Source organism: Vipera ursinii (genome assembly GCF_947247035.1).
Source record: "Vipera ursinii genome assembly, chromosome: 2".
Lineage (NCBI taxonomy): Eukaryota > Metazoa > Chordata > Lepidosauria > Squamata > Viperidae > Vipera > Vipera ursinii.
The window spans coordinates 188,981,735-189,007,680 of NC_139513.1; the positions used below are offsets into that span (position 1 = coordinate 188,981,735).

At 38.7% G+C, this 25,946-nt stretch overlaps 1 protein-coding gene across 17 annotated transcripts in view; it reads right to left on the minus strand.

Moving 5' to 3' along the window:
* The window catches only part of ADGRL3 (adhesion G protein-coupled receptor L3), a gene marked incomplete at its 3' end in the record, with an annotated part of 394,935 nt that overhangs the window by 356,212 nt on the left and 12,777 nt on the right, over positions 1–25,946 (minus strand). For all 17 annotated transcript variants that reach the window (XM_083351852.1, XM_083351853.1, XM_083351851.1 and 14 more), the window contains exon 2: positions 3,222–3,331. In XM_083351852.1, coding sequence (XP_083207978.1) covers positions 3,222–3,331 — 110 coding nt within the window. The remainder of the gene's footprint in view (positions 1–3,221; positions 3,332–25,946) is intronic.

The window sequence follows — 25,946 nt, forward strand, 5'->3', positions numbered from 1 at the left end:
CAAAGATAATAATAATAATAATAATAATAATAATAATAATAATAATAATAATAATAATAATAATAATAAGAAGAAGAAGAAGAAGAAGAAGAAGAAGAAGAAGAAGAAGAAGAAGAAGAAGAAGAAGAAGAAGAAGAAGAAGAAGAAGAAGTCATCTAGTCCAACCCCCTGCTCAGGCAGGAAACCCTATACCATTTCAGGCAAATGGCTGTCCAGTCTCTTCTTAAAAACTTCCAGTGTTGGAGAATTCACCACCTCTGGAGGCAGGTTGTTCCACTGGTTAATTGTTCTAACTGTCAGGAAGTTTCTCCTTAGTTCTAGGTTGCTTCTCTCCTTGACTAGTTTCCATCCATTGCTTCTTGTCCTGCTTTCAGGTGCTTTGGAGAATAGCTTGACTCCCTCTTCTTTGTGGCAGCCCCTGAGATATTGGAACACTGCTATCATGTCACCCCTCACCCTTCTCTTCGTTAAACTACACATACCCAATTCCAGCAACTGTTCCCTATATGTTTTAGCCTCCAGTCCCCCAATCATCTTTGTTGCTCTTCTCTGTGCCCTTTCTAGAGTCTTGACATCTTTTTACATCGTGGTGACCAAAACTGGATGCAGTATTCCAGGCGTGGCCTTACAAGCATTGTAAAGTGGTATTAGTACCTCACTTTATCTTGATTCTATCCCTCTGTTAATGAAGCCTAGCACTGTGTTGGCTTTTTTGGCAGCTGCAGCACACTGCTGGCTCATATTGAAGTGATTGTCTACTAGGACTCCGAGATCCCTCTCACAGTTACTACTATTGAGCAAGGTACCACCTATACTATACCTGTGCATTTGATTTTTCCTGCCTAAATGTAGAACCTTACTTTTTTCACCATTGAATTTCATTTTGTTAGATAGCGCCCAGTGTTCGAGTCTGTCCAGATCCTCCTGTATTTTAAGCCTATCTTCTGGAGTATTGGCTATTCCTGCCAGCTTGGTGTCGTCTGCAAATTTGATGAGTTCCCCATCTTATCCCCTCATCCAAATCGTTAATGAAGATATTGAAGAGCACTGGGCCCAGAACAGAGCCCTGGGGCACCCCACTACACACTTCCTTCCATGTAGATGCAGTTCCATTGAGGACCACACGCTGAGTACGGCCTGTCAGCGAGCTACGAATCCATCTGGTGGTGATGCTATCTAACCCACATTTTTCTATCTTATCAAGTAGTAGGTTGTTCAAACACTTCATGTTTGAAATTGTGTTACACTAAAAGAAGGTATGGGAGGATTGTTCTGAGAGTAATTATAGAAGAGCAATGCAGAAGTGATATATTCATACATGTCACAACAAAAAGATAGATTTTATTAATAATTAAGCAATAATTAAACTACAAGCAATAATTATACTACAAATTCATGCTAAGTACTGCAGAAGTTCCCATCTCTTTATATAAGAAAAGGAGTGCTGAAACAGACCAAAATTTTATCTGTCTCTCAACTAATTTTCAACACAGGTAGTCCACATTTACCAACTGCCTCCTTTAGTAACTATTTGCAGTTAATGACAATGATGAAAAAGTAACTTTGTGACCAATCCTCACATTTATGAGCTTCACAGGTTTATAAATCAAAGGAAAGCTGAAGGAAGATTGTAATCCCAGTTGTGGTTGCTAAACTAGGACTATCTACATATCCCCCCCAAAAAAAATATGGAAGCAATCTTCCTTGTTTGTCCTCTTTCAGAAATTGGAATGCAGGAAGTTCTCAGTTTATAACCGGGAACGGAATTTTGGTTGTAAGTCACTGTGGTTATAGGTTGAATCAACATGTGACCAGATCCAATTTTATGACCATTTTTAAAATGGTCCTAAAGAGGGTCACTGTGGTCATTTAGCAAATCACATGGTCATTAACATTAACATGCTGTCATTCGTTTGAATCAACTTTCCCCCATGGCGTTTTTTGCCAGAAACCAGCAAAAAAAGCAAAAGCAAAAGCAAATCATGATCAGATGACTGTGCGACACTGCAATTGGACATAAATGTGAGCCAACTGCCAAACATCCAAGTTGCAATCATGTGACTGAAAGGGTGTGTGTGCAACATTTTGTGACAGTCAGAAAAGGATTATAAGCCATAAGAGTAGTAACGTTAGGCTGTCTTTATACAAATGGTCGTAAATCGAGTACTACCTGTATACTGCTTGAGAACTTAAGATTCCATTTACTTTTCATAAGGCTATAACTACTGTGAAATAAGTAAAAATATTGGGGATGGGGAAATGGAATTTGATTGCTTTCTGTTGAGAACCACAATTCTACGTTAGTCAACTTCTCTACTACAGGGCTTTTCAACCTTTTCACCCATTGTACCACTTTTAGGATATGGCAACATCCGAGTACCACCAGTCGCCTAGCAAGGTGTCAAAAACGTGATGACCAAAAAAAAAAAAAAAGAAAGAAAATAAGTGATGAAGTACAGGTAGTCCTCAACTTACAACAGTTTACTTAGTGGTTGTTCGAAGTTACAATGGCACTGAAAAAAGTGCCCCCCAAGCCACAGCCGAGCAAGACACCTGCCTGCCCGCCCAGCAGTGCTCTTCCTCCTGTCATAGGTTTTCATTGTTGTGAGCATTTCTGTTGAGGATTGGCAGTGGGGGTGAGGTGGGGTAGGGTGTTTGGTTTTATTCCCCCCACCTCTGCTGGGTGGTTGCAGCAGGTTTTGGTCACTTCACATGACCCTGGGACACTGTGACCATCATAAATATGAATCAGTTGCCAAGCATCTGAATGTAAATCACAAGAGCCTGGGGATGCTGCAACATTCCAGCTGATTGGTGCTTCTTCTGGGCTCAGCAGACATGTCGGGATCAGTGCTGAGCTCCAGCTGGAGCCTGGCGCTGATCCTGGCGCTTCCGCTGAGCCCTGACAACCCTGCAGTTCCAGCTGTCTCTCGCTCAGGCTTGTGCGGTGCTGCCACCGGTTCAGCTCATTCCCCTCCCCCGCTACCACTTTTCTAGGATGCTCGCCTACCACCTGCCAGGTACCAATGTACCACAGGTGGTACCCGTACCACTGGTTGAAAAGCCCTGCTCTACTATCTCACCACTGCTCAGTTTGTCAGAAGATACTTATGTGAGCATGAAATAACCTAAAAAACTGAAAGCCAACAATTATAGCAATTTGGTATTCAGATCAATAATACAATAATAATAGCAACTACTATAGTAATAATAATACATACTGTAAGGGACACATTCATATTGCACTTCCAAGTACTTGTATGTTCCTGGACAAGGGTCAGGAAACACATCTGGGCCAGCAACCACTGCACATTGGGTCCGGTTGCTACACCTGAAAAATGAAAATAAAAATCAGATTAAAAATTGGAGTAACATAGATAATGATTCCAAACCGTAGGAACATTCAGGCTAATATTTCATTTAATTCAAAAATATTATGACTGCAGTACTTTAGAAAGTTACAGCCTTTTTCAAGACAAGCTTGGTTCCTAGTGACTTCAGATATGTGTCCAAGGATTTTTCTTGGCAGTAATACTGCCATCTGTTAAAAGCAGAATATCTATCTATCTATCTATCCATCTATCTATCTGTCTGTCTGTCTGTCTGTCTGTCTGTCTGTCTGTCTGTCTGTCTGTCTGTCTATCTATCTATCTATCTATCTATCTATCTATCTATCTATCTATCTATCTATCTATCTATCTATCCATCCATCCATCCATCCATCCATCCACTTACCCACCCACCCATCTATCCATCCATGAAAGCTGCCTGATACCATAAAACAAGAATCAATATTATAACTGATACATTGAAATAACAACAACAGCAACAATAATAATATAAAAATGTATGTCTAGAACAGGGGTCGGCAACCGGAAAAAGGAAAAGAGCCACTCGGAACCAGTTCCATTACACAAACAAAAAAGTGGGAGCCGCAAAAACATTTTGCGCATGCGCAAAATGGGAGGCACCTGCGCGGCGACGGGTCTCCCCTTTGGAGAGGTGCACATGCACCTCCGCCCGAACGGGCAGTGGCGCTGCTCGTTGGGAAAGCTGCCCTGGCCCGTTTGCAGGCTGCTGCCTCCAGAGGAAAGCGGCAGCCTGCAAACGGGCTGTGGCAGCTTTCCCAATGGACGGTGCCACTGCCCATTCCGAGAGGTGTGCGCGCACCTCTCCGAACGGGCGGAGGTGCACGTGCACCTCTGCACCTCCGCCCGAACGGGCAGTGGCGCCGCTTGTTTGGAAAGCTGCTGCGGCCCATTTGCAGGCTGCTGCCTTCAGAGGAAGGCGGCAGCCTACAAACGGGCCGTGGCAGCTTTCCCAATGGACAGCGCCACTGCCCATTCCGACAGGTGTGCACGCACCTCTCCGAACGGGTGGAGGTGCGCATGCACCTCTCCAAATGGGCGGCGCCACTCTCCATTCGGAGAGGTGCACGCGCACCAGGCAACTGGGAGCTGCAGGAGACGGCTCAAAAAGCCGCATGCTGCTCCGGAGCCGCGGGTTGCCGACCCGTGGTCTAGAACAAGAAATCTCCACTATTGTATTGATTTTAAACAATTATTTAGTTTTTCTAGTAAAAGTACCTAAACTGATGGCAAAAAGTTTATCTTAAAATATATCTATATCTATATACCTATATCTAGATGTAGATATAGACATAGATATATAAATATATTGAAATACCAGTTCAGAACACCGAAAGCTAATTAACAAAACACTTAGCAAAATACAAGTTATTATTTTATGCCTGAAAACAGAGCTATAGATGGAATCAAGATATTTAGGGCCTTAATAGGTATGCTTCACATCATACTAGTAATTAATCAGCTGGAATAAGAATAATAACATGATGGCCCAAGGTGACCAGTTGGCTTTGTGCCTAAAGTGGGAGTAGAACTCATAGTTTCCAAGTTTCTAACCTGATGTCTTAAACAGTACATCAAAGTGGCTCTCTGATAACTTAAAGTGTATCCTAGGGCAGTGGTCCCCAGCCTTTTCACTTAATTCACAGTTCACTTAGCAGCTGTCTTGCTTAGCAACAGAAATTTGGGGCTACACTGTGATTGTAAGTTGAGGACTACCTGTATTTGAAGAATGTTTACATTCCCTGCAAAACAAGTATTTTTTTTATAAATATCTCAATGCAATTCCATTTTGAAGTTACACTTAAAAAATACTGTGTATACCCTGGCCTAGTTATTAAATGGCCCACTGATTATTGAATGTCTATACATTATAGGTAAGTACATTTTTACTGCTAAATATCTCACTGTATTTCATAGTTTTAGTGAGTTATGACCTTGATTTATGGATTCAAAGTGAGTAATAGTTTTTTTATTTTTCTGCTAACTGCCAATCTTATAAAATTTTTACTACTATTTCTATAACACCTAATAATTTACATAATTATATACATTATATATTATATACATTATATATTATATACATACATACTTTATATGAGAAAGTATACATACACACACATATACATACATACACACACAAACTCATATAAAGTCCTTATTTACTAAAATATTTTGAAATAGTAACAACTCCACAAACAAATCTGTCTCTCAACATATCCTAGGCAACATTCCAAAAAATGTGATAAAAAGTACATCAATAAAGTTTTTTTTGATCCACTGTAATACTGTTTTTCTTTCTTTTTCTGTCAAGGAATTTACAATATTTCACTGTTGAGGTTGCTTTTGAATTAATTTGCATAGATAAGGATGTAAGTATTTCAGCAACATAGGTCTCAAAAAAGTATAAGTTTAACTAAAACATATAAATAGAAATGTTTCCTTTTCCTTCTCTCTATATTAATTCCATCTCCCAGAAAGCTGACCCTATTATGCCATATGTTATTGCCAGTCCCCTATCTCAGTTCCTCAGTTTTTCAAAAAAAAATGACATAAGCTTTTATTTTTTCTTTGATGTCTAATTGCAGTTTGTTATATTTTCTATTGTGCCAGAAAATAAGTAGCATTTTGTTTATCTGTAATATGAACAAAGAAAGTATTTATTTGTCTGAAATCTGTAAAGGTATAATAAACAGGCAATTCAAGGGTTCTGTTAAGTTATTTATTTATTTATTGTAATGTATTAGTAGTGGTATTTTTATCATAATTTATGATTACTCCTTTTAAAACCAATGTAGTTAACCAATGCATGTAGGAAACACATCACAATAGTAATGGGGGACTTTAACTACCCTGACATCAACTGGGAAACAAATTCTGCAACAAGTGGGAGATCGAACATGTTCCTGACCCACCTAGTTGACAATGTCATCACCCAAAAGGTAGGGGAGGCAGCTAGCTATACTGGACCTTATTCTTACCAACAGCAAAGAAGTGATAGAGGGAATTGAAGTTGCAGGAACTTTAGGGGAGAGTGACCAGGTCATATCAGAATTCAATATAAAGCAGACACAAACAACAGATGATAATCAAACCAGTGTCTCCAACTTTAAAAGAGCTGATTTTAACAAAGTCAGAGAAACCACGGGAAGGATTACATGGAAGAAAATCTGATAGGAGAAATCAACTCAAGAAGCTTGGAAAACTCTGAAAAATACAATTATAAAAGCACATTCCAGTTCAATACCAGTAAAAAAGAAAAACAAGAAAACCAAGAAAAAAATCTGTGTGATAGCATAAAGAACTCTCAGACCAAGGGAGAGAGAGAAAAAAAGGATAAGTACAAAAAATGGAAAGAAGGACATATAACTAAGGGAACAAATAGACCAAACCTGCAAAGATGAAGTTAGGAAAGCTAAGGCTTTGAACAAAGTAAGACTTCCAACAAATGTTAAAAACAGTAAAAACAATTTATTTCAACACATAAAAAACAAGACTGGAAAAGAGCTGATGTAGTTTCCATTTTCAAAAAAGGAGAGAAAAAAGAGATCCAGGAAATTACAGACCAATCAGCCTGACATAATACCTGGGAAGATCTTGGAAAAAATAATCAAGCAACAAATCTGTGAACACCTATAAGCCAACAGTTATAACCAATAGCCAACATGGTTCATGAAAAAAGGATCATGCCAAATGAATCTTATTTCATTCTTTGACAAAGTGACTAAATTAGTGGATCAGTGAAATGCTGTCGACATAGTATACTTAGACTTCAATAAAGCATTTGATAAAGTCGACCACAACCTACTTCTTGTCAAGCTAGAAAAATGTGGGATAGGCTTTCAGTTTGCCATTGCGGCCACTGCGGCCACTGGAAGGTGAGCTCCATCTTCTGCATTTGGTTTCGCTCCGCTGGGGGACCCTGGAAAGGGTCAAAAGTCACCCTGTAGGGGCAACAAGCAAGGAGGGGAACCCTGCTTGAAAGCGGGAGGGCAGCAGCCCTTCTGCTCAATCCAGGGCAGCCCTCCAAACTGGCAGAGGAAAGACTGGCCATAGTAATATGGCTCGTCACTAGGCTGCAGAGAGCCAAAGTCAAACTTACCACCAAGCACTTTGAAAGCAACACAGATGAAACTGGGTGAAATCCAATCTTCTCTTTATCCTAAGTATTCTTTTTCCTGTAAAAGTTGCCCAAAGTATCTTTCCCCCTGTGAGGAGAGAGGGAAGGGAATTTCTATCCCACCCTCTAAGAATAGCAGCGACTGACTACCCAGAGGAATTAAAGCACTAAAAGAACAATTTTAATCTAATTGGATTTATATGTTCCTGAAACTTGGGGACCAAAAATTTTCCTATTTTTACTGGAGACTCTTGTTTTTATCTACAAAAAAGAAATAAAATTGGGAAAAGGATTAGAAAAATTTTGGACTTAAAAAACTTTAAATGGCATCGGTGTCATCTTGTGGTGAAGTTTGGAATTACAACTTGTTATTTCCTAAAAGAGACATGGCTTGAAGCCCAGACTTTAGATAAGACTCTTTTGACCTTGGTACCACCTATGAGAAACTCAGCTGTAAAGAGAACAGCTGAGCAGCATAACTGGAGTTCTTGAACTATGAATGTAAACCTTTACTGACTTTCAGAGTTATATGTGGGGAATTGCCTTCCTATGACTTTATTTGAGAAACATTGGTTACTATATGAGATGATGAAAGACCTTGGACTATAAAATCTTGCTTGACAAATGACTTCTATTATAAAGACTATCTATAAACCCGTGAAAGAGAGGTCCCATACCTAGTTATAAAATTATTTTTAACATCTGATTTTAAAGTCCTCAACTTAACACATTATTAAAAGAATATGGATGAAGACCAGGAAAAGATCCTTTCCATATTGAAAGCAATACATGAAATCATTCTTTCAGCTTGTGATAAAATAAGACCTAACATAAAAAAACAAGATGCCAGCTTAGATACACAAACCCAAACTTTGACTACAACCAAAGAACTAACAATGTAGAAGACAACAGAAGAAGTTGAACAATCAAATATTAAGATGGAGAACTCAACTGACCAACAAATACAGTTAATGGAAAATCTAGAAAAGGGAGTGACAACACTGAAAATGGAAAAGACTTTCTATATACAGTAAATGAGAAGAAATTTGAGAAAGAAGAACAGATTGAATAAAAGATAAACATATCAGGGCAACCATGGGGAATTGGAATAATAGGGAGACAGCTTAATGAATACAAATAGGCTAGCCCTTCCCAAAAAATGGCAATTAAATGATCTCCTTTATTTCAAATAATATGTATAATAATAAAGGGAGATCCATTTGACAATCTAAAAGCACTGATATGGAAGGCTAGTTGGCAAAGGAAGAAAGCCAGAATAAAGCTAAAGAAAATTGGGGTTTTGATTTATTAGAGGGTATTTGATATTATTAATTAGAGGGTTAAATGAAGAAGTTGAGATAAAGGGAATTTTGGTCATTAGATTTAAAATATTTGGAAATTAGTTGAAAATAAGGATTTTATCTGTTTAATATTTAAAAAATAGACCTAAAAGAAAAAAATTATTACAAATATGTTTGATTTATTGATTAACCCAGGCAATATATATAATGGTTTTGATTTATTAAAGGGGATATTGTATTATTAAGTAGATGATTTAATATGGTGGGAAATAGATAACTTTTAGGAAATAGAACAAGACTATAGTCAAATAGATAAAATGTGTATTTTGAATATTAGAGTCTGTTATGAATTGAGATAAGGGAAATTTTGGTTATGTAAAGCCTGAAAATTAAAAATATCAAAGGTTAAATTGGAATATTGATGGAAAATTAAAAATTGGGAAAAAATTAATAACAGGATATGGATTGTTTATGAAGATTGAATGTAAAAAGTAATTAAGTTATGTATAAGCTAAAATTTATTGATAAATGTAGTAATGTTTTTACTGAGTTGATATAATAAGAACTGTATTAGCTTAGATACGAGACAGTAGATGTTAAGGGAAAAAGAGAGGAAATATTTGATATTGTAACCTGAAATTTGTACCAAAGATTTTTATATGTTATCGAACTATTGATTAATCCAGCCACCATGTTGTTTTTTAAATACTTAAATGTAAAATTGGAAAATTAATGAAATATTATTTTAAAAAATGTGGGATAGACACTACCACCATCAGATGGGTCTGTAAGTGGCTGACAAATCATGCTCAACATGAACTACATCCACATGGAAGGAAGTAAGCAATGGGGTACCCCAAGGTTCTGTTTTGGGCCCAATACTCTTCAATATCTTCATAAACTATCTAGATGAGGAACAGAAGGGGAATTCATCAAATTTGCAGATGACACTAAGCTGGGAGGAATAGCCAACAGAAGACAAGCTCAAGTTCAAAAAAGGTCTTGACAGTCTTGGACACTGGGCCCTATCTAACAAAATAAAATTCAATGTAGATAAAAGTAAGGCTTTACACTTAGGCAAGAAAAATCAACTGTATAGGTAGAGGCTAGGTGAAAATTGGTTTAATGCCAGTAATTGTGTGAGAGATCTTGGAGTGCTAGTGGACAATCATTTCAATATGAGCCAGCAATGTGTGGAAGCAGCCAAAAAAGCCAATTCAATCCTAGGCTGCATTAATAGAAGCATAGAATCAAGACCGTGTGAAGTTCTAGTACCACTTTATAAAGCCTTAATAAGACCACACTTGGAATACTGCATCCAGTTCTAGTCACCACAAAAGGTGTTGAGACTCTGGAAAGAGTGCAGAGAACAGCAACAAGAATGATTAGGGAGCTGGAGGCTAAAACATACAAAGAATGGTTGCAGGAATTAGGTATGTCTAGTCTAATGAAAAAAAGGACAAGGGGTGACATGACAGCAGTGTTCCAATATTTGATCCTACAAGGAAAAGGGGGTCAAACTATTTTCCAAAGCACCGAAAGGCAAGATGAGAAACAATGGATGGAAACCTAGACCTAAGCAGAAATTTCCTAACGGTGAACGCAATCAATCAGTGGAACAGTTTGCCTTCAGAAGTTGTGGGTGCTCCATCACTGGAGGCTTTCAAAAGGAGAGTGGACAACCATTTTCCTCAAATGGTATAGGGTCTCCTGCTCAAGCAGGGGGTTGGACTAGAAGCTCTCCAAGGTCTCTTCCTCCAGTTCTACTATTCTATGTTCTAAAACATCTATAGCACTAAAAATACCCCAGAATTTATTTATTTTTACTTATTATACTCTGCCATCCAATAAAACTTCAACTTCATCCAGATGCTCTGACTCTACCCCGAATTAAGGTATTACAGGGTCATAAAAAGGGAGGTTTCTTATACTCTGCCATCATTTCCATTCCATATTCAAGGAAAGAGAGAGCTGTGTTAGATTTAATTGACACCTAACTTGCACTAACTGCAATGTTTTACTAACTGGTTATTCTAACATCATGTTCTACAGTCAGAGTGGTGAAAAGATTATTTTCTGCTAGATTATTTCCCACTGTTTCTTATTTATAGTACTTGAGAAATGAGATGAGTCATAACAGTCTTATGATGCTAATGCAGTCACAACAGTCTAAGGACACTAATGCATTCCAGGGTTCTCTTTATTTTTTATCAAATTTGTTTTCAATAGACAACGCATCTGAGTTTTAGTTTTAGCAGAAATATATCTTTCTATATTAATTTCATTCCTTTAGCAGACTAAACAATAAAACTAGTAAAATTTTCTGTATGTATTAAGTAGAACTTCTAAAAATATAAATATTGATAGCATATACATTCTCACATAATTTTTACATTTTGCATATAGAAATGATTGAAGCTTCTAAGAGAAATACTTTTTGCAATTTGATCTGTAAGATCCATTTTAAACGGTGAAGGGTTTTGCAAAACAATCTTCTTCGTTATTTGTTTCCTAACCTGCAGCTGCCTTAGAGTAAATCAGTCACAGAAAATGAGTTTTCTTTGCAATTAATGCCAAGAAATCAAGGCTTTCAGCAGATAATCCCAGGATTTACATATGGTTCAATCAGTCATCAGCTGTAGTTTGTGAGATGGCTTGTTTGGCCTGGGGTCCAATTGGATCAGTGATAGTACCTATTCTTTATTTCTTCTGAAACCTTTATTGTAACATCCATTATCACTTTATTGGCTTTGTGTACCAGTTGCTCTTAATTTGACTGAAATTAAAGACAAGGCAAGAATATAAGGAGAATATGAATAAAAATTTCAAAATTATTAAAGTTGAGAGAGAAAACCAGGTGAGCGCTAAGCAAGATACCAATAGAGCTATCTTAGAGAACATTCTTGGAACTACAATCTTAGAATAATTCTATCTCCACGAGTTGCATTCATGGCCAAATGCCCCCAATCTGGTACTTTTGTAGGTGATCCATTATAAGCAGCACAGTGTCATGTGAATGGGTTTCCTTGTATTAAGATAACAAATGTCTTGCTTCCAGCTGGACAAGCCAATCTTCACTTGCTGGAGAACTATACAATATAAAATTCTGCTAGCTGATCCATCTTATATTGAACCACATGACAGCTAAAGCACTTCCTAATGAGCACAGTCCCTGACTCAGAGAAGCACTTCACATTTATCTGTGTCACGAACCTGGTCTTGCATATCAATGTGATAGACTCAAAATAGCAGAGAATTTGTACTACAAAAATCAATTGATACATTTGCTTAAATGTAGCTGAAACTGATTGCTTCAGAATTAGTGCATAAATAAGCAGGCAAGGGTCAGAGTCACATTAAGTTTTAAAAATAAATCTGAATGCCTCAACATCATAACGCCTAATTCTAAAAAAACCGCCTAATTCTAAAAAAAACCAGTTCTTCGGTTTGAACGTTGGAAAGTTTCAAGAGATGATTTCTGATAATATGAAATGACTGTCTATTTTTGTAAGAGATAAATCTGATACTGAGTTATAGCAAATATAAGAATCAAAGTAATCAGATACATTTCAAATTTCCACTACTATCCTTTCTCCCTCTCTTCCCCAATGAATAATAAATCTTCACAGAATCCCACAGCATCAAATCCATACTTATCCATATCCAGCTGGCATTAGTATCACTTGTATTTGTTGGTTCATTCCACTGATGATTCGTATCATTTTTAACTATAAAAACTATTTGTTTTCATACATAACTTTTGCTATGATAGCCAACAGAATCTTTTACATATCTCCATTTTTTCCAAGTTTTTTTACAAAATGAATCCTTCCCTGGGCAGGAACTGGACAAGAGCATTTCCAAGATCCCTTCCAATCATATCACCCCATGATTTTATGATCTCCCTAAATATCATCATTGGCATCCTGCAGTCTCGAGAGACTATGGTATAGCCAAAATATACAATTTTATATAATTGTGTACATGATTTTTAAGCCAAACGGCATCCTGAGATGGAATTATCATGTAAAATGAATTGCATTTCCATTTATCTGGTGAGGGATTACATTAGGTGGTTCATATTTGAAAAAAATCTAGCTGCCCTAAATTAAGTTGCAAGTATCAAGCAAAAGCTAGGAGGCCTCATGAATCAAATAGGTGACATTAAATAAATATGTTCTTTCATGCCTACTCAAAATCAATTCCTAAGAGAATGAGGCCAAGGAATAAATGTACTGAGAACCAGTACATAGAGGGAAAAATGAAACTATGAATGGAGAGCTTGGAACAAAAGGAAGCCAAGAACCAACAGGGCTCAGCCCACATCAAAGTCATTATGAGCTTGCACACAAAAACTCAGAGGGACAGAAAGTTATTTTATTTACAACTCAAAACTGTAAAAAAATGTTTGGTAGGTGGGGACATTGCTGAAAAACAACAGTGATTGAAAATGCTGATTATTCTTTTTCTTTTTTTAATAGAAATCACTGTAGCAGAAAAGTGATTTAAACAGACAGAAGTATATTGAAGGCATTCCTGATTGTTGAAGTATTTCAACACATTGATGACCATCTGGATGGAAAGAAAACAAAGTAATTTCACTCCTCAGCTGAATCCTAAGTCTGTCCATCCATTCTTTAACACACACCCATGTACTATCCTGATAGAAGCTGAACAATGTGACAATATTCAGTCCTATTCCTCTGCTACCACATTTCTATCCCATTAGCCAGTTTTTCCCCCCTCTCTGCTATAAGAAGATAAATAAAATTTTAAAAGTAGCAGCTAGGCTGACTCTTCCAATGAAATTACTTAATTCTCTCCTTATTCCCATTCTAGATTTGTCTTGCTACTCCAAAAGCTAAATTTCATTGCTGCAATTACCATTTTCTGAGAACACATCACAGTTCTGCAGTGGGAGGAAACTATTTCATCAGACTGAACGCTTACTCAGAAAGAAGCCTCAATTATTTTAGTAGTGTTTACTTCCTGCTAAGCATGGTTCTTCTTTGAACTTTCAGGAATGAAAATAAAATGATTTCATACTGAATCCTTAATTCCTTTATAAAAGAATGTAGTGTAGTGCAGTGAAGTACAATGGTTAGTGAGAATTTTGAAGAAGGATTGTACAAGGATTCTGAATTCTAACTTGAGTTTCTTGCAAGCAGGATCAGATAAACCCATTTGAGAGACTGGGAGTTCTGAGAGGTTTCTAAACTTGTCTCCATCCCTATTGGCAATGATCCAGAATACACAAGTTGAAACCTTTCTTTAATGTATCCTTACTTATCTCCCCTTCAATTTAATTAAGGAGAAGGCATTGTTTCTCTCTTGTATTCCATGCTTCTCCTCCTCCTCCCTCATTTCAAAGAAAGGATAAAATAGAGCTGGAAGGGACATTGGAGGTCTTCTAGTCCAGGGCTTTTCAACCCATGGTATGCGTACCACCAGTGGTACTTTGCCACCTGGCAGGTGGTACATGTAGCAGGGCGGAGAGGAATGAGTTGAAGTGGCGGCAGCACCCAAGGAAGACACAGCTGGAGCTGCAGGGCTATCAGGGCTCTGCAGAGGTGCCAGGATCAGTGCTGGGCTCCAGCTGATCGGTGGTTCTGGGACAGGAGAGGATATAAAAGGGCTGCCCCGTCCCCTGTGCACGTGAAGAGGAGGCAAATGCGCAACATTGCTGCTGACCGTCCCTGCTGACGCTGAGAAAGAAAAAAGGTAGGAGAATGCTTCCCTTTCCCCCAGGACACCAGCCCTTGCACGCTCGCTGCCTTTTCCGTGCACCCCCCAGGATCAGCACCGGGCTACAGGTGTATCAGCTGTAGCCCGCTGATCCTGGGGCTTTGATTAGCAAGCAGCATGCTTTCTGCAAGTGAACTGGGCAGAAGCCCAGGATCAGCATGTGCAGCTACAGAGGCTGCACACACCGATTCTGGGCTCCCACCCAGCTCACTTGCTTGCAGAAAACATGCTCCTTGCTAAGTGAAGCCCCAGGATCATCTGTAGCCCAGCGCTGATCCTGGGGCTTCACTTAGCAAGCAGCAAGCAGCAAGCAGCTGGGTGTGTCGCATGGCTGGCAGCTTTGCACAGCGCTACTGGGGCAGCGGATAGGCAAGGGGGGGCTTCTCCCTCCAGGGGTGAAGAAAGATGCATTCTTCGACTAGTTCTTCCTTCCCCTTCTCTGGGCTGGGCTGCAATCTCGCCCGCTGCTTCTGTACCTCCTCCTTCCTCATTTCCCCTCCCCCTTGCAGAAAAAAAGGAGAAGGCAGGCGGTGGGGTAGGGGTTTTCCCCATCCTGGATGATCCGAGAAGGGGTTTCTCTTCCTTGCCCGCTGCCCCACCCTGGATTGCTGGAATCCTCCGCTGGAGAAATCCCTGACTTCACAAGAGAGGCAGAAGTGATCACCCTTTTGCAAGCTGGAAATCTTGCACCGGAATTGCAGCCGGGGATTTACCCCCCCCCACACACACACTTTCCCTGGCTTGCCCCACACCTGGGGTTTCCTTCCTTGCGAGGAGACCCACTTCAAATGCAAGGTCTCGAGGCTTCCCTCGCCCTAAGCTGACTGTTGTGATGGCTGATTTTTTGAGCAAGGTGGGAATCGCCCCGTGGAATCGCTGGCGTTAGGATCCTGGCGGAGGTTGCCTTGCCTTAAAGCAGACATGTCAAACACATGGCCCGGGGGCCGGATCCGGCCCGCGAAGTGGTTTCATGTGGCCCGCAAAGCCATCCTGGAAACAGTGAGGGAACGGCCCCCACTGCCTTGGCCCTGGCCCAGAGACCCTCCTTCTGCCAGAGACCCTCAGATCTGTCCCACTCCTGCCCAGGCCCCCATAGGCACCCTTGATGTCAACGATGTAGAGCTGGCCACGCCCACCCAGTAGGCCACACGCACTCTAGCCACGCCCACCCAGTAGACCACACCCACCCTGGCCATACCCACCCAGGCCCCCTGAGGGCAACTGCAATGCTGATGCGGCCCTCAATGAAATTGAGTTTGACACCCCTGCCTTAAAGGGATCTGTTATTTTGGAAGGGGGATCTGTTGTTAGGAGGCTGTAATCCAGTCTGGTCGGTCACCAATCCAAAGAACCTCTGATATTGTTTCACACCTTTGCGATTTGTAGGGGGGGGGGGAAATAGCTGAATTGGCTTTCATGCTTTTACAGGGCTGTGGCAGCATCAATTATTCTGACAGGGCATAGATTTGAGTATTGATCCTGTGAGGCGGGGGCATTGCTCCTGCAGCATATTAAATCCTGGTGGAGTTGAGGTTCAGTGGCCTTAGCTGCCTGTTGAGTGAGGTTCTGCTTTTCAGACCTAAACAAATGCAAAGTCTCTTTCATTTTCATGCAATAAAATCAGAACAGAGCTAGAAGAGACCTTGGAGGTGGCCACCTTCAAATGCTCTCCTCTGGGCGTGCACAGCAGGGCCGAGATGTTGCCAGTTCACTTTGCCCAGCTGCTCCATGGGGTAAGAATGCTCCGCTGCCTGCCAAAACCAGGTTGGGGTCTGGGCGGCGTAGCACAGGACAGTGGGAGGGAGGGAGGGAGGGAAGGAAAGAAAGGACAAAGAGGGAAGGGAGGGAGGGACAATGGAAAGGAGGGAGGGAAGGAGGAAGAGACAAAGAAGGAAGGAAGGAAGGAAGGAAGGAAGGAAGGAAGGAAGGAAGGAAGGAAGGAAGGGAGGAAGGGAGGAAGGGAGGGAGGGACAATAGGAGAGAGGGAGGGAAGCCATCCACCCCAGTCCCACCCTGGTGGGACAACTGGTGGTACTCGGATATTGCCTTATCCTAAAAGTGGTACAATGGGTGAAAAGGTTGAAAAGCCCTGTTCTAGTCCAGCCCCCTGTGATGGAGCACCCACGATTTCTGAAGGCAGGCTGTTCCACTGGTTAATTGTCCTCACTGTTAGGAAGTTTCTCCTTAATTCCAGGTTGCTTCTCTCTTTGGTCAGTTTCCAACCATTGTTTCTTGTCTTGCCCCCTGGTGCTTTGGAGAATAATTTGACCCGCTCTTCTTTGTGGCAGGCCCTCAAATACTGGAATACTGCTATCATGCCTCCCCGATTTCTTCTTTTCTTTAGACTAGTCAAACCCAAGTCCTGCAGTCTTTGATTATTTTAGTTGCTCTTCTCTGAACTTTTTTTCCCCAAGGTTTCAACATCTTTTTTGTAGTATGGTGACCAAAATTGGTTGCAGTATTCCAAGTGTGGTCTTACTAGGATTTTATAAAGCTGTATTAATACTTCACGTGATCTTGATTCTATGCCTCTGTTTATACAACCCAGGATTGTTTTAGCTTTTTGGCCTGCTGCTGCACACTGCTGGCTCATGGTCAAGCGATTGTCCACTAGGACTCCAAGGTCCCTCTCACAGTTACTGTTTTTTAGCCAGGTCTTGCCTAATCTGTACTTATACCTTTGATTTTTCCTACCTAAATGTTAAACTTTGCTTTTCTCTACATTGTTCAAGTCTGTCAAGATCTTTTTGGATCCTGAGCTTGTCTTCTGGGGTGTTGGCTATTTCTACGAGTTTAGTGTCATCTGCAAATTTGATGAGTTCCTCTTCTATTTCCTCATCTCAGTCATTTATGAAGATATTAAAGAGTACTGAGTCTAAGACGGAGCCTTGTGGTACCCCACTGCTTACTTCTCTCCATGTGGATGTAGTACCATAGAGGCAGTTTGGTTCACTTTAGAAAACATTTAAAATATTTTTAAGCAACAGGGATAAAGATTAAAATGGACCAGCAGACAGGTGAATTTTTACACCATTATTTATCATATATTATTGAAAACAAAACAAAACAAAAATATCTTGCAGCCCAGATGCCAACCATGTCTACAAATCAAAACCAGGAAAAATGCCTTATTTGAGAACAGGAGTTACTACCGTGACAGTTACATATCTTCTATCTACTATACACAGCTGCTATGATCCTGAGGATAATGATGTGCATTTTGCTGGCAGGGTTTTGTACCAATGTTGAGGCTTATATAGTAGCTTTACTACTGGGACTCACTTAGCAGAGAGTTATTCACTGCCTTACTTCAAAAGGAGTCATTATTACTTTGAAACAGAAATTATTTGGGTTTGTGCTAAGGTTCTCAGAAGCCATAATAAAATGAGCAGTTAAAAACATGAAAACAAACATTGTTCTGACAGAAAAAAACTGTTCCAGGTTTACAAGCCCACACCATTATAGCAGAGACAAGAAGCTTTTCTCTTCTGAATGGGGAGTAGCTTGAAAAGGCACAATGTTACAGAGCTAAGATAATCCACAGAAATGCAGATCTCTTTTGTGGGACAGGAACAAGTATATATAAGAGAAAAAACTCTGAGGCAAGCATTGCCCAAGAAAGCAGCAAACTTTGAAAATGATTTAGACTGAGTCTTTGCAAGAATAGCATCACTTTGCTAGTCCTAACAGCTCTTTCCTTATTTTCCTGGCTTCCACACGAGCCCAAAACTATTATGCTGCTTCTCTAAGAGTTGCATTAAAGATACACTGATGCAATGATTGGACTCATTAAGGCACTGGCATCTTCCCCCAGCTTGTATGGAAGCCTGGAAAAAGATGTGTCTGTTTTAATCAATAGCCGAAACATATGCTTACCCAAGCTGGAAATAACTTCTCTCAAATCCTGTTTAGAGCATCCAGAGCCCTGTTGCCTAAAATTAACTCAGGACAGAAAAGAAAAGGAGGCAATAAGTATTCTATCTGCCAAACAAAGCAGATTTTGTTGCTTTCATCAAAATGGCAAAAGTAACATCAGGTCACCGAGTTCCACCATTTTTGTATATATATGTGGTATCATGACAGACATACAAAAGGATTGGAGCTTGTGTCACAGCAGCATACTGCTGCTGCTGCTGCTGCTGCTTCATTCTGCCTTCTTGCCCCACCCTGGGGATGCCACTGAAGCTATCCATTATAGTGAAAGCATTTAAATGTCAATTTTGAGTTCACTGAAACTATTTCAGGGCAATGCTATTAAAAGCCCCTCTATCAAATTTATCCAGGAGTACATACTTCAAAGTATCTAGTTTTCTAATTCTTCCTGTCAATGCACATAATATTCCTTCCTAATTAGCAAATAATGATAACAACAACACACTAGCAAATGCAGGACCAGCCAGAAGCATGCAATGGTTAGGAGGATGTTATTTATATTCAATTTCAAATAGTTAAGTTACAATTGTATACATCAACTCAGCTTGGTTTCAAAGTGAGAGGGAAATCCACGGAGTTAACAGACTCTTACAGTCATCATGGTTGTAAAGCCTGAAAGCAGGAAATTGAATCAATATGACAAATTGCTGGCAATGGTTTCAGGAGCTATCAGAGTGAATAGGCCCTTGATAGGAATGATCAAAACAAGACAGTCAAATGTAGTATGTTTTACACACGAATTTTAAAGAGAAAACAACCTTTGTATTGCTTGTCAGAAGATCTTTTTATACAGTAAGATCGAAACAGAGCATCTTGCAGTTCAGTTTTGCTCCAGCTTGTCTTGTGGTGCCAAGCGTTTCATTTCTCCTTGCTGGTCCACAATATGAATCAGTCACCATACTAAATATTACCGTGACAGTGAAATATCCTAAACCTGCCAGAATGCTTAACAACTCTTATATATATAAAATTTAAGAACCCAACCATTCCTATTCAACTGCATGGAAATTGATCAACCAAAACCCTGCTTTTTTTTTAAAATCAGGAACTCTGGCATGATTGGGAACTCTGTTGAGCTCCTGGTATAATTTCTTCCTGTGCTCTTACACCTCAGCTACAAAATTTTCTAAACTAAAAATTTAACCAATGTGCCAGATGGTTTCCTGTTGTTGCTTGGTTACTGCTTCAGAATTCCTATATTCCTATTCCTATATTCTTCAGTCAAGAAGGGCCTTTATTGCTTATTTATGGGGTTTTCTTTGTTGGGTAAGTATATTTTAATGTTTATACATTTTATCATACAAGAAAAGACACATATTTGGTATCCAACTTCCTAGGATTGGAAAGCAGAGGTTATTTAACCAACGTAAAGCATGCTCATATTTCAGATGCTTCATCAGCATTCATATAAATTTCAGGGCTTAAGAACTTATTTAAAGACATATAAATGAATAATGAAATATATCTATGCAGAGAGAAATGATCTAATGCTTGTTCTTTGCTTTTGTACTCGGAGTTCCTGTCTTTAGTTTGATTCATTGTTATTTTTTTTATTTTCAGGTCTGTATTATTTTTTAAAATATTGTATTTCTACATGTTTGTTCTTCAAAGTACTTACCTCATTTGCTGGAATCACAAGTTGAGTCTTTCATAATAAATAAATGATGCACAAGTTAAATTCTGTGGTCTCACTGCTGTTCATGCAGTAATAAATTTGGGAAACATTCAAATCTCTGAAAGCACAGAGTCTGTGACCCCACTCTGAGGCTTCCCCCCTTTCATTCTTCCTTGGTTCCAACCCTTGACTGAATATTCATTTCTGAGCTTTGCTACCCTCTTCATTTGTTCTAGTATGACATCCTCCTGATGAGACTGGTGTGGTGTGTGCCAAACCCTTCTTTCTCAGCTACTGTAGATATATTCTGTATCTTCCCAGAAAAACTTTGTGAAGAAGGTAACATAGGCCCTTGCTGTAGAATCTAAACCTTCCTAAGCAATACTATTTTTAGCATATCCAGGATTTTTTTCTTGCACCCATGATACTTTTATGAAGATCTGATGAAAAACTACCTGTGCCCCCAGTTCCTTCATCCCTCTGCACCAGGTCTTGCTGTCTTCACAATTCTTTTAAAGCTAGTGTCCATCTTCATTCAATTTCACATGGATCAAGAGGAGAGGAGGGTTGGCCATGGTTTAAACAGGCTTGGTAACCACATCCTATATAAAGACATCTGAAAAAACAATACACCCCTCCTGCAACATCCTATCAGTCTTGCACATAGCTTCCTTGGTTCCCTTAATACAGAATACTATCATTACAACATCCCTCCTCTTTTTAGGATAGCTCTTGGAATTCTTCAGTCCTTGGGGATCCATGTCTCTCCTACAATATTCTGTGGTGTTATTTGCTCAGATAATAATTTTTATTTATTTTATTTATTTATTTTTTTATTTTTTATTATATTTATATCCTGCCCTTCTCCGAAGACTCAGGACGGCTTACAAGCTTAGCAGTAGCCTTCATTCTATGTATATGCCTGCTTGTTAGGGCTTTCACACACACACCCCCCAAGCGGCATTATTACAAAGTCATCTTAATTGCCCCCAACAATCTGGGTCCTCATTTTACCTACCTCGGAAGGATGGAAGGCTGAGTCAACCTTGAGCCTGGTGGGATGCGAACCTGCACTAATTGCAAGCAGCTGGTGTTACTTAAGGAGGCATTAGCCCACTGCTCCACCAAGGCAATGACTCAGTGTTTCATGCTTCAGCAGAACAAAATTTGAAACATTTAAATATACTAGCTGTAGGAACAACCTTGATCCCTTCCTTTGTACCTCAGGGCCAGGAAAGCAGACGGCAAAGCAGTGAAAGATAATTGTTACTGAGTACAAATTCAGAAGGATCTTGACAGACTTGAGCATTGGCCCTATCCAAAGATGCAGTTCAATGGTGAGAAAAAGCAAACCAACTCTGAAACTAAACTAAATGCAGTTGAAAAGGGAATGCAATCTAAGATGTAGTTTAACCACAGGATTTGCTACATTTTATTCTTGTCAATATCTGGCTTGACTACATTTTTGCACTCAATCATTTTGTGGTTTTTGTTGAAAAAATACCTTTATGCCTATGGCATAACTCTCCATTTTCCATTTAGATATATTAAAGTGAAATAGCAACATATTTTTGATACTAGCTTTCATTTCTATATTTCCTACTTTAGACTGACATCTAGAACAGAAGCAGCTTGGAACAATAATCTGGCCTCTGATTTTCTGTAATGTGCCATCTATTTGAATCAAACAGTTAGCCTCACTAATCATTTGTAACATCAGGGTTTTTTTTGGTTTATGTTTTAACAGTCCATTTTTTAACATTTGCTCTTTTGTGCAATGCACAGTATTTTTACTAAAATAATAACAATACAGAAAATGCTTAATCTTGCTCTGCAATACTTGAAGAACAATACAATCAGTTTAGCAATCAATATGAAATGTCAATGACACATGTGTACTCTACTATGGCATACATAAAGAACATAAAATAGCTGCACCATGATTTATTCTTCTAAGCTTCATTGATCAGGCACATTTCTTCTATATTGCATTCCATTCATTTAACAAAATATAGTAGAGTTCTCCTGAACTCAATGAATGAAATTCACAGTGAATTCCTGAAAGTACCTCTGGTATTTGTGGATGATCCACAAACTCCCTTCACAAAGAAGTTGTGGATGCTCTTGCCTCCAAAGGTTGTGGGTGTGCTCCATCACTGATAAAAATAATTTAAAAACCTCTGACAATATCTTACATCTATATATTTTAACAATTATACTTCATTATCCATGGTCAACCAAATCCTTTTTGATCATGAAACATTCACTAAAAATGGTAAAATTGCAGGCAATTCCATATATCTATCGCTAAGAGCAATTAGCTCTATTTCAAATGAATGAAAGACTGTGTGCTGATTATAATATTGCATTAATCCCCCCCCCCCGAGACCCTGGAAATTGACTCCGGCTCCTTCATCACATTACTTCAGTAGAAAACCTACTTCAATCTTCCAGCAGAGGAGGAGGCTTGCTATAGTCCTTAATCCTTCCTAAGGATAGGGAGTTGAACTGAAGCTGTCTGTTCTTGCTGTGTAATTGTATAATTTTTATGTTCTCAGTATAGGTCAGGACTCACAACAGAGTAAAAAAAGATTTCTCTTTCTCAGAAAGTATAACCACCACATTCACCACTGGTTCATACAAACACAATGTTTAAGTTTATACTTCCAAAGTAGATATCAGTAGTTTATATCAATTTAAAATTTTAACTTCTTGTTCAAAGGTATTGCCCGCTCAACTGATTTTTCTCAAGCCTTAACCCGGAGGAATTTCAGAATAGCATCAGAATGAAAAGCCCAAGAAAGGGGTGCATAACTTAAATAAACTGCCAAGAAGTACTATTAGGTAAACTAAATGGTGTTTTACAAAGGTTAAAAAATAAGTTATATCAGTACTAAAGTGGTCAATAATAATAATACCAGAACTCTAAATTACTTAGACAACAGAATTAGCAACACTTTTAAAATTGGGATTGTCTATAATGAAAGTTTTTGATGTGCAAAAGGATCAGTGTTATTATCTATTGTATCTGCAACCCTAGGTTTTCTGTCTCTCATGTAGCATTAAGAATTGGAAACCAATACTATTAGAAACAAAGAACTCAGTGCATGTAACAAACAATTTACAAATTGAACTCAGAGAGAAGTCCCCTATTCTAACAAATAATGAGAGCCAAAACAAAGGCTAAATAAAAAGTGTGAAATTGAGAAAATTTAAATTCACGTTTCTCCATAGAAAGTGGTCAACACCAGTGGTTTCCAACCTTTCTGGCTTTGCTGATCAGCAAGTGTGAGGGGAGGACGGGAATGGCAGGCAGGCAGGAAGGCAGGCAGGCAGGCAGGCAGGTCCATTTCCATAAGCTGTGGGCATGTGTGCCAGCCATTTGCATAAATGGAGCTGCGCATACTTGCCTGCCTCTTCCACAGCCCAGTTCTGAACAGGCTGCGGCCAGAAGTTCGGGATCCCTGATTTATACAATTAAAATTTTGAGAAGTATCCCACCAAAAAATGTTTAATCCCCTAGAAATTTGCTTGAAATAGTATAAAGAATAAAAATGTGTCAAAATATGTATCAGCTTTAGAGTTACATTTAACTTGATCTTATGTAAATTACTACATATATTCAAAAGAATACCACAGTAACTATGTCTTTCTTCATTTGTGTCCAAGTTAGAGCTTCATGTGTATTAGTTCAGAATGCTACTGACATAACATACTGCCATAAGCAACAGAGTCAAATATACACTCTCAAAACCACAATTTATGTCATTTATTACTGAGAACACTGAAAAGTACCATGGTATATATAATAGTTTTATTTCATTTTTATGAACATTCTTATTTTTTATTAAGTTTTTAGTAGAAATTGCCTTGAGCCTTTCTGATTTAACAGTTATTTAAGTAAAAAAAAGATTAAACTTAATCAAAAACAAGAGTGTAGCACTAATAATTACACATGGTTCATCAGTTAAATGTATTCTTTCAAACTACATAACTTTTGGAAAAATCCATAATACATCAGCAGCTTCTTAAAAAATAATATAATTATAATAACTATTACAACACACACACACACACACACACACACACACACACACACACACACACACAGTGACTGCCCAAGGACATTCAGTTGGCTTTCATGGCTAAGGCAGGAGTTAAACTCATGGTCTACTGCTTTCTAGCCTGGTGCCTTAGGAACTACAGTAGACCAAATTGGCTCTATATGATACACTGCTGGAAATATTAACTGGACGCAAGCTGAAGTGGATAGTTTGGACCAAAAAACAAGAAAACTATGACTATGCATAGAATCCCTGTAGTGATATTGATAGTTCAGATGAGTCCTGCACAACTGAAGGCAGAAATTTACTTCAAGTCAAACAAACTACTGAAGAGAAGAATGTATTTGGCTGATTATATAAGACATACAAGAACAAGCATTTAAAAATAGGAACTTACTGAATGTACAATAAATAAAATGTATATATTGAAATGGCATGGAAAAGCATTACTTGGTCAATTTCTACAAAGACAAGGGAAAAAAGGATAAAGATAAAACAAAGCAATGGCTCACAAATGGAACATTAAAAAAAGAAACCAAAGGCTTGTTTTTGTCTGCTGAAGACTAAGCTATTCAAATTAATGAAGTCAAGGCCAGAACTGAAAAATCATCAAATGTTTCAATTTGGAACTAAGGAGAAATTTCCTGACAAGGAGAGGAACCAAACAGCTTGCCTCCCAGACTTTTGAGTGTTCATCACTAGAGGTTTTCAAGAAAAGATTGGACAATCATTTGTCCAGGATGGAATAAGGATTTCTGCCCTGGCAGGTGGGTGGACTAGAAGACTTCCAAGGTCCTTTCCAGCCCTATGATTCTGTGATAGTGCACCAGAGGTAACTATGGTTGAAAAGAAGAAAGTGTAGATAATGGATGTGGCACCACCAGGAAAAGTGAAGATCGCAAGGTATCAAAATTTGAAAATCAAGACTGAAAATTATTGCATAAATTGGCAAGTTGATCGTGGTGGTAATCAGTTTTATTGGTGCCATACCAAATTTCCTTACATTGTATGATGATACCTCTAATACCATCACACAACATCTGTTTATCACAGGGCCTTGGGAAGGACTCTATGGATAGATAAAAATGTTAAATAGAGTCTAAATATGTGGTTGATTGTTTGACCAACCATAACAATAATACCTGAATGTTGCCTATTTTAACTTAAAACAATCATATCAATTAAAATTATATTATCAGAATGCTGAAAACTGCATAAAATGTAGCAATTCCTTGAAGATATAGTAATAAAGCAAGATTGGTCCTTTGGTAACTGTGATAATCTCACTTAAAAAAAAGAATCAAGCTCATTTGTGGGTTAGAATTTGGAAATATAGTATTTTAAGTAAAATCTAAACTTATTCACAAATGGGTATGTATCCTCCCATTTTTCTCATGAATAGAATACACACAGTTATGCTGTTTATTTTAAATCTAAAAAGTGGTAGGTATCAGGATTTATCTCTGCTTTTCCATCCTTACCTGAAATAATACAATGTAATTTTTAATGTGTAATACAGATTTCAGCAGGATAAAAACTTGTTAAGGTGATATTTAGCAGAGACCAAGGATCTGTATCTCTGAGAAGAACTTATGCCTTCTTCCATTTTATTATCTAAGAATTTAACTCAACATGTGGTTGCTTTCATAGAAGCAAACATAATAAATGCTTTTATTATACAACCTATCACAGACAGAGATCAAACCAAGTCCCTACTGATTCGAGAAATAGTTCAATTTTTCCTTAATAAAATTACTATTGTTCAATAAATCTATTGTTCAATAAATCTATTGTTCAAACCAT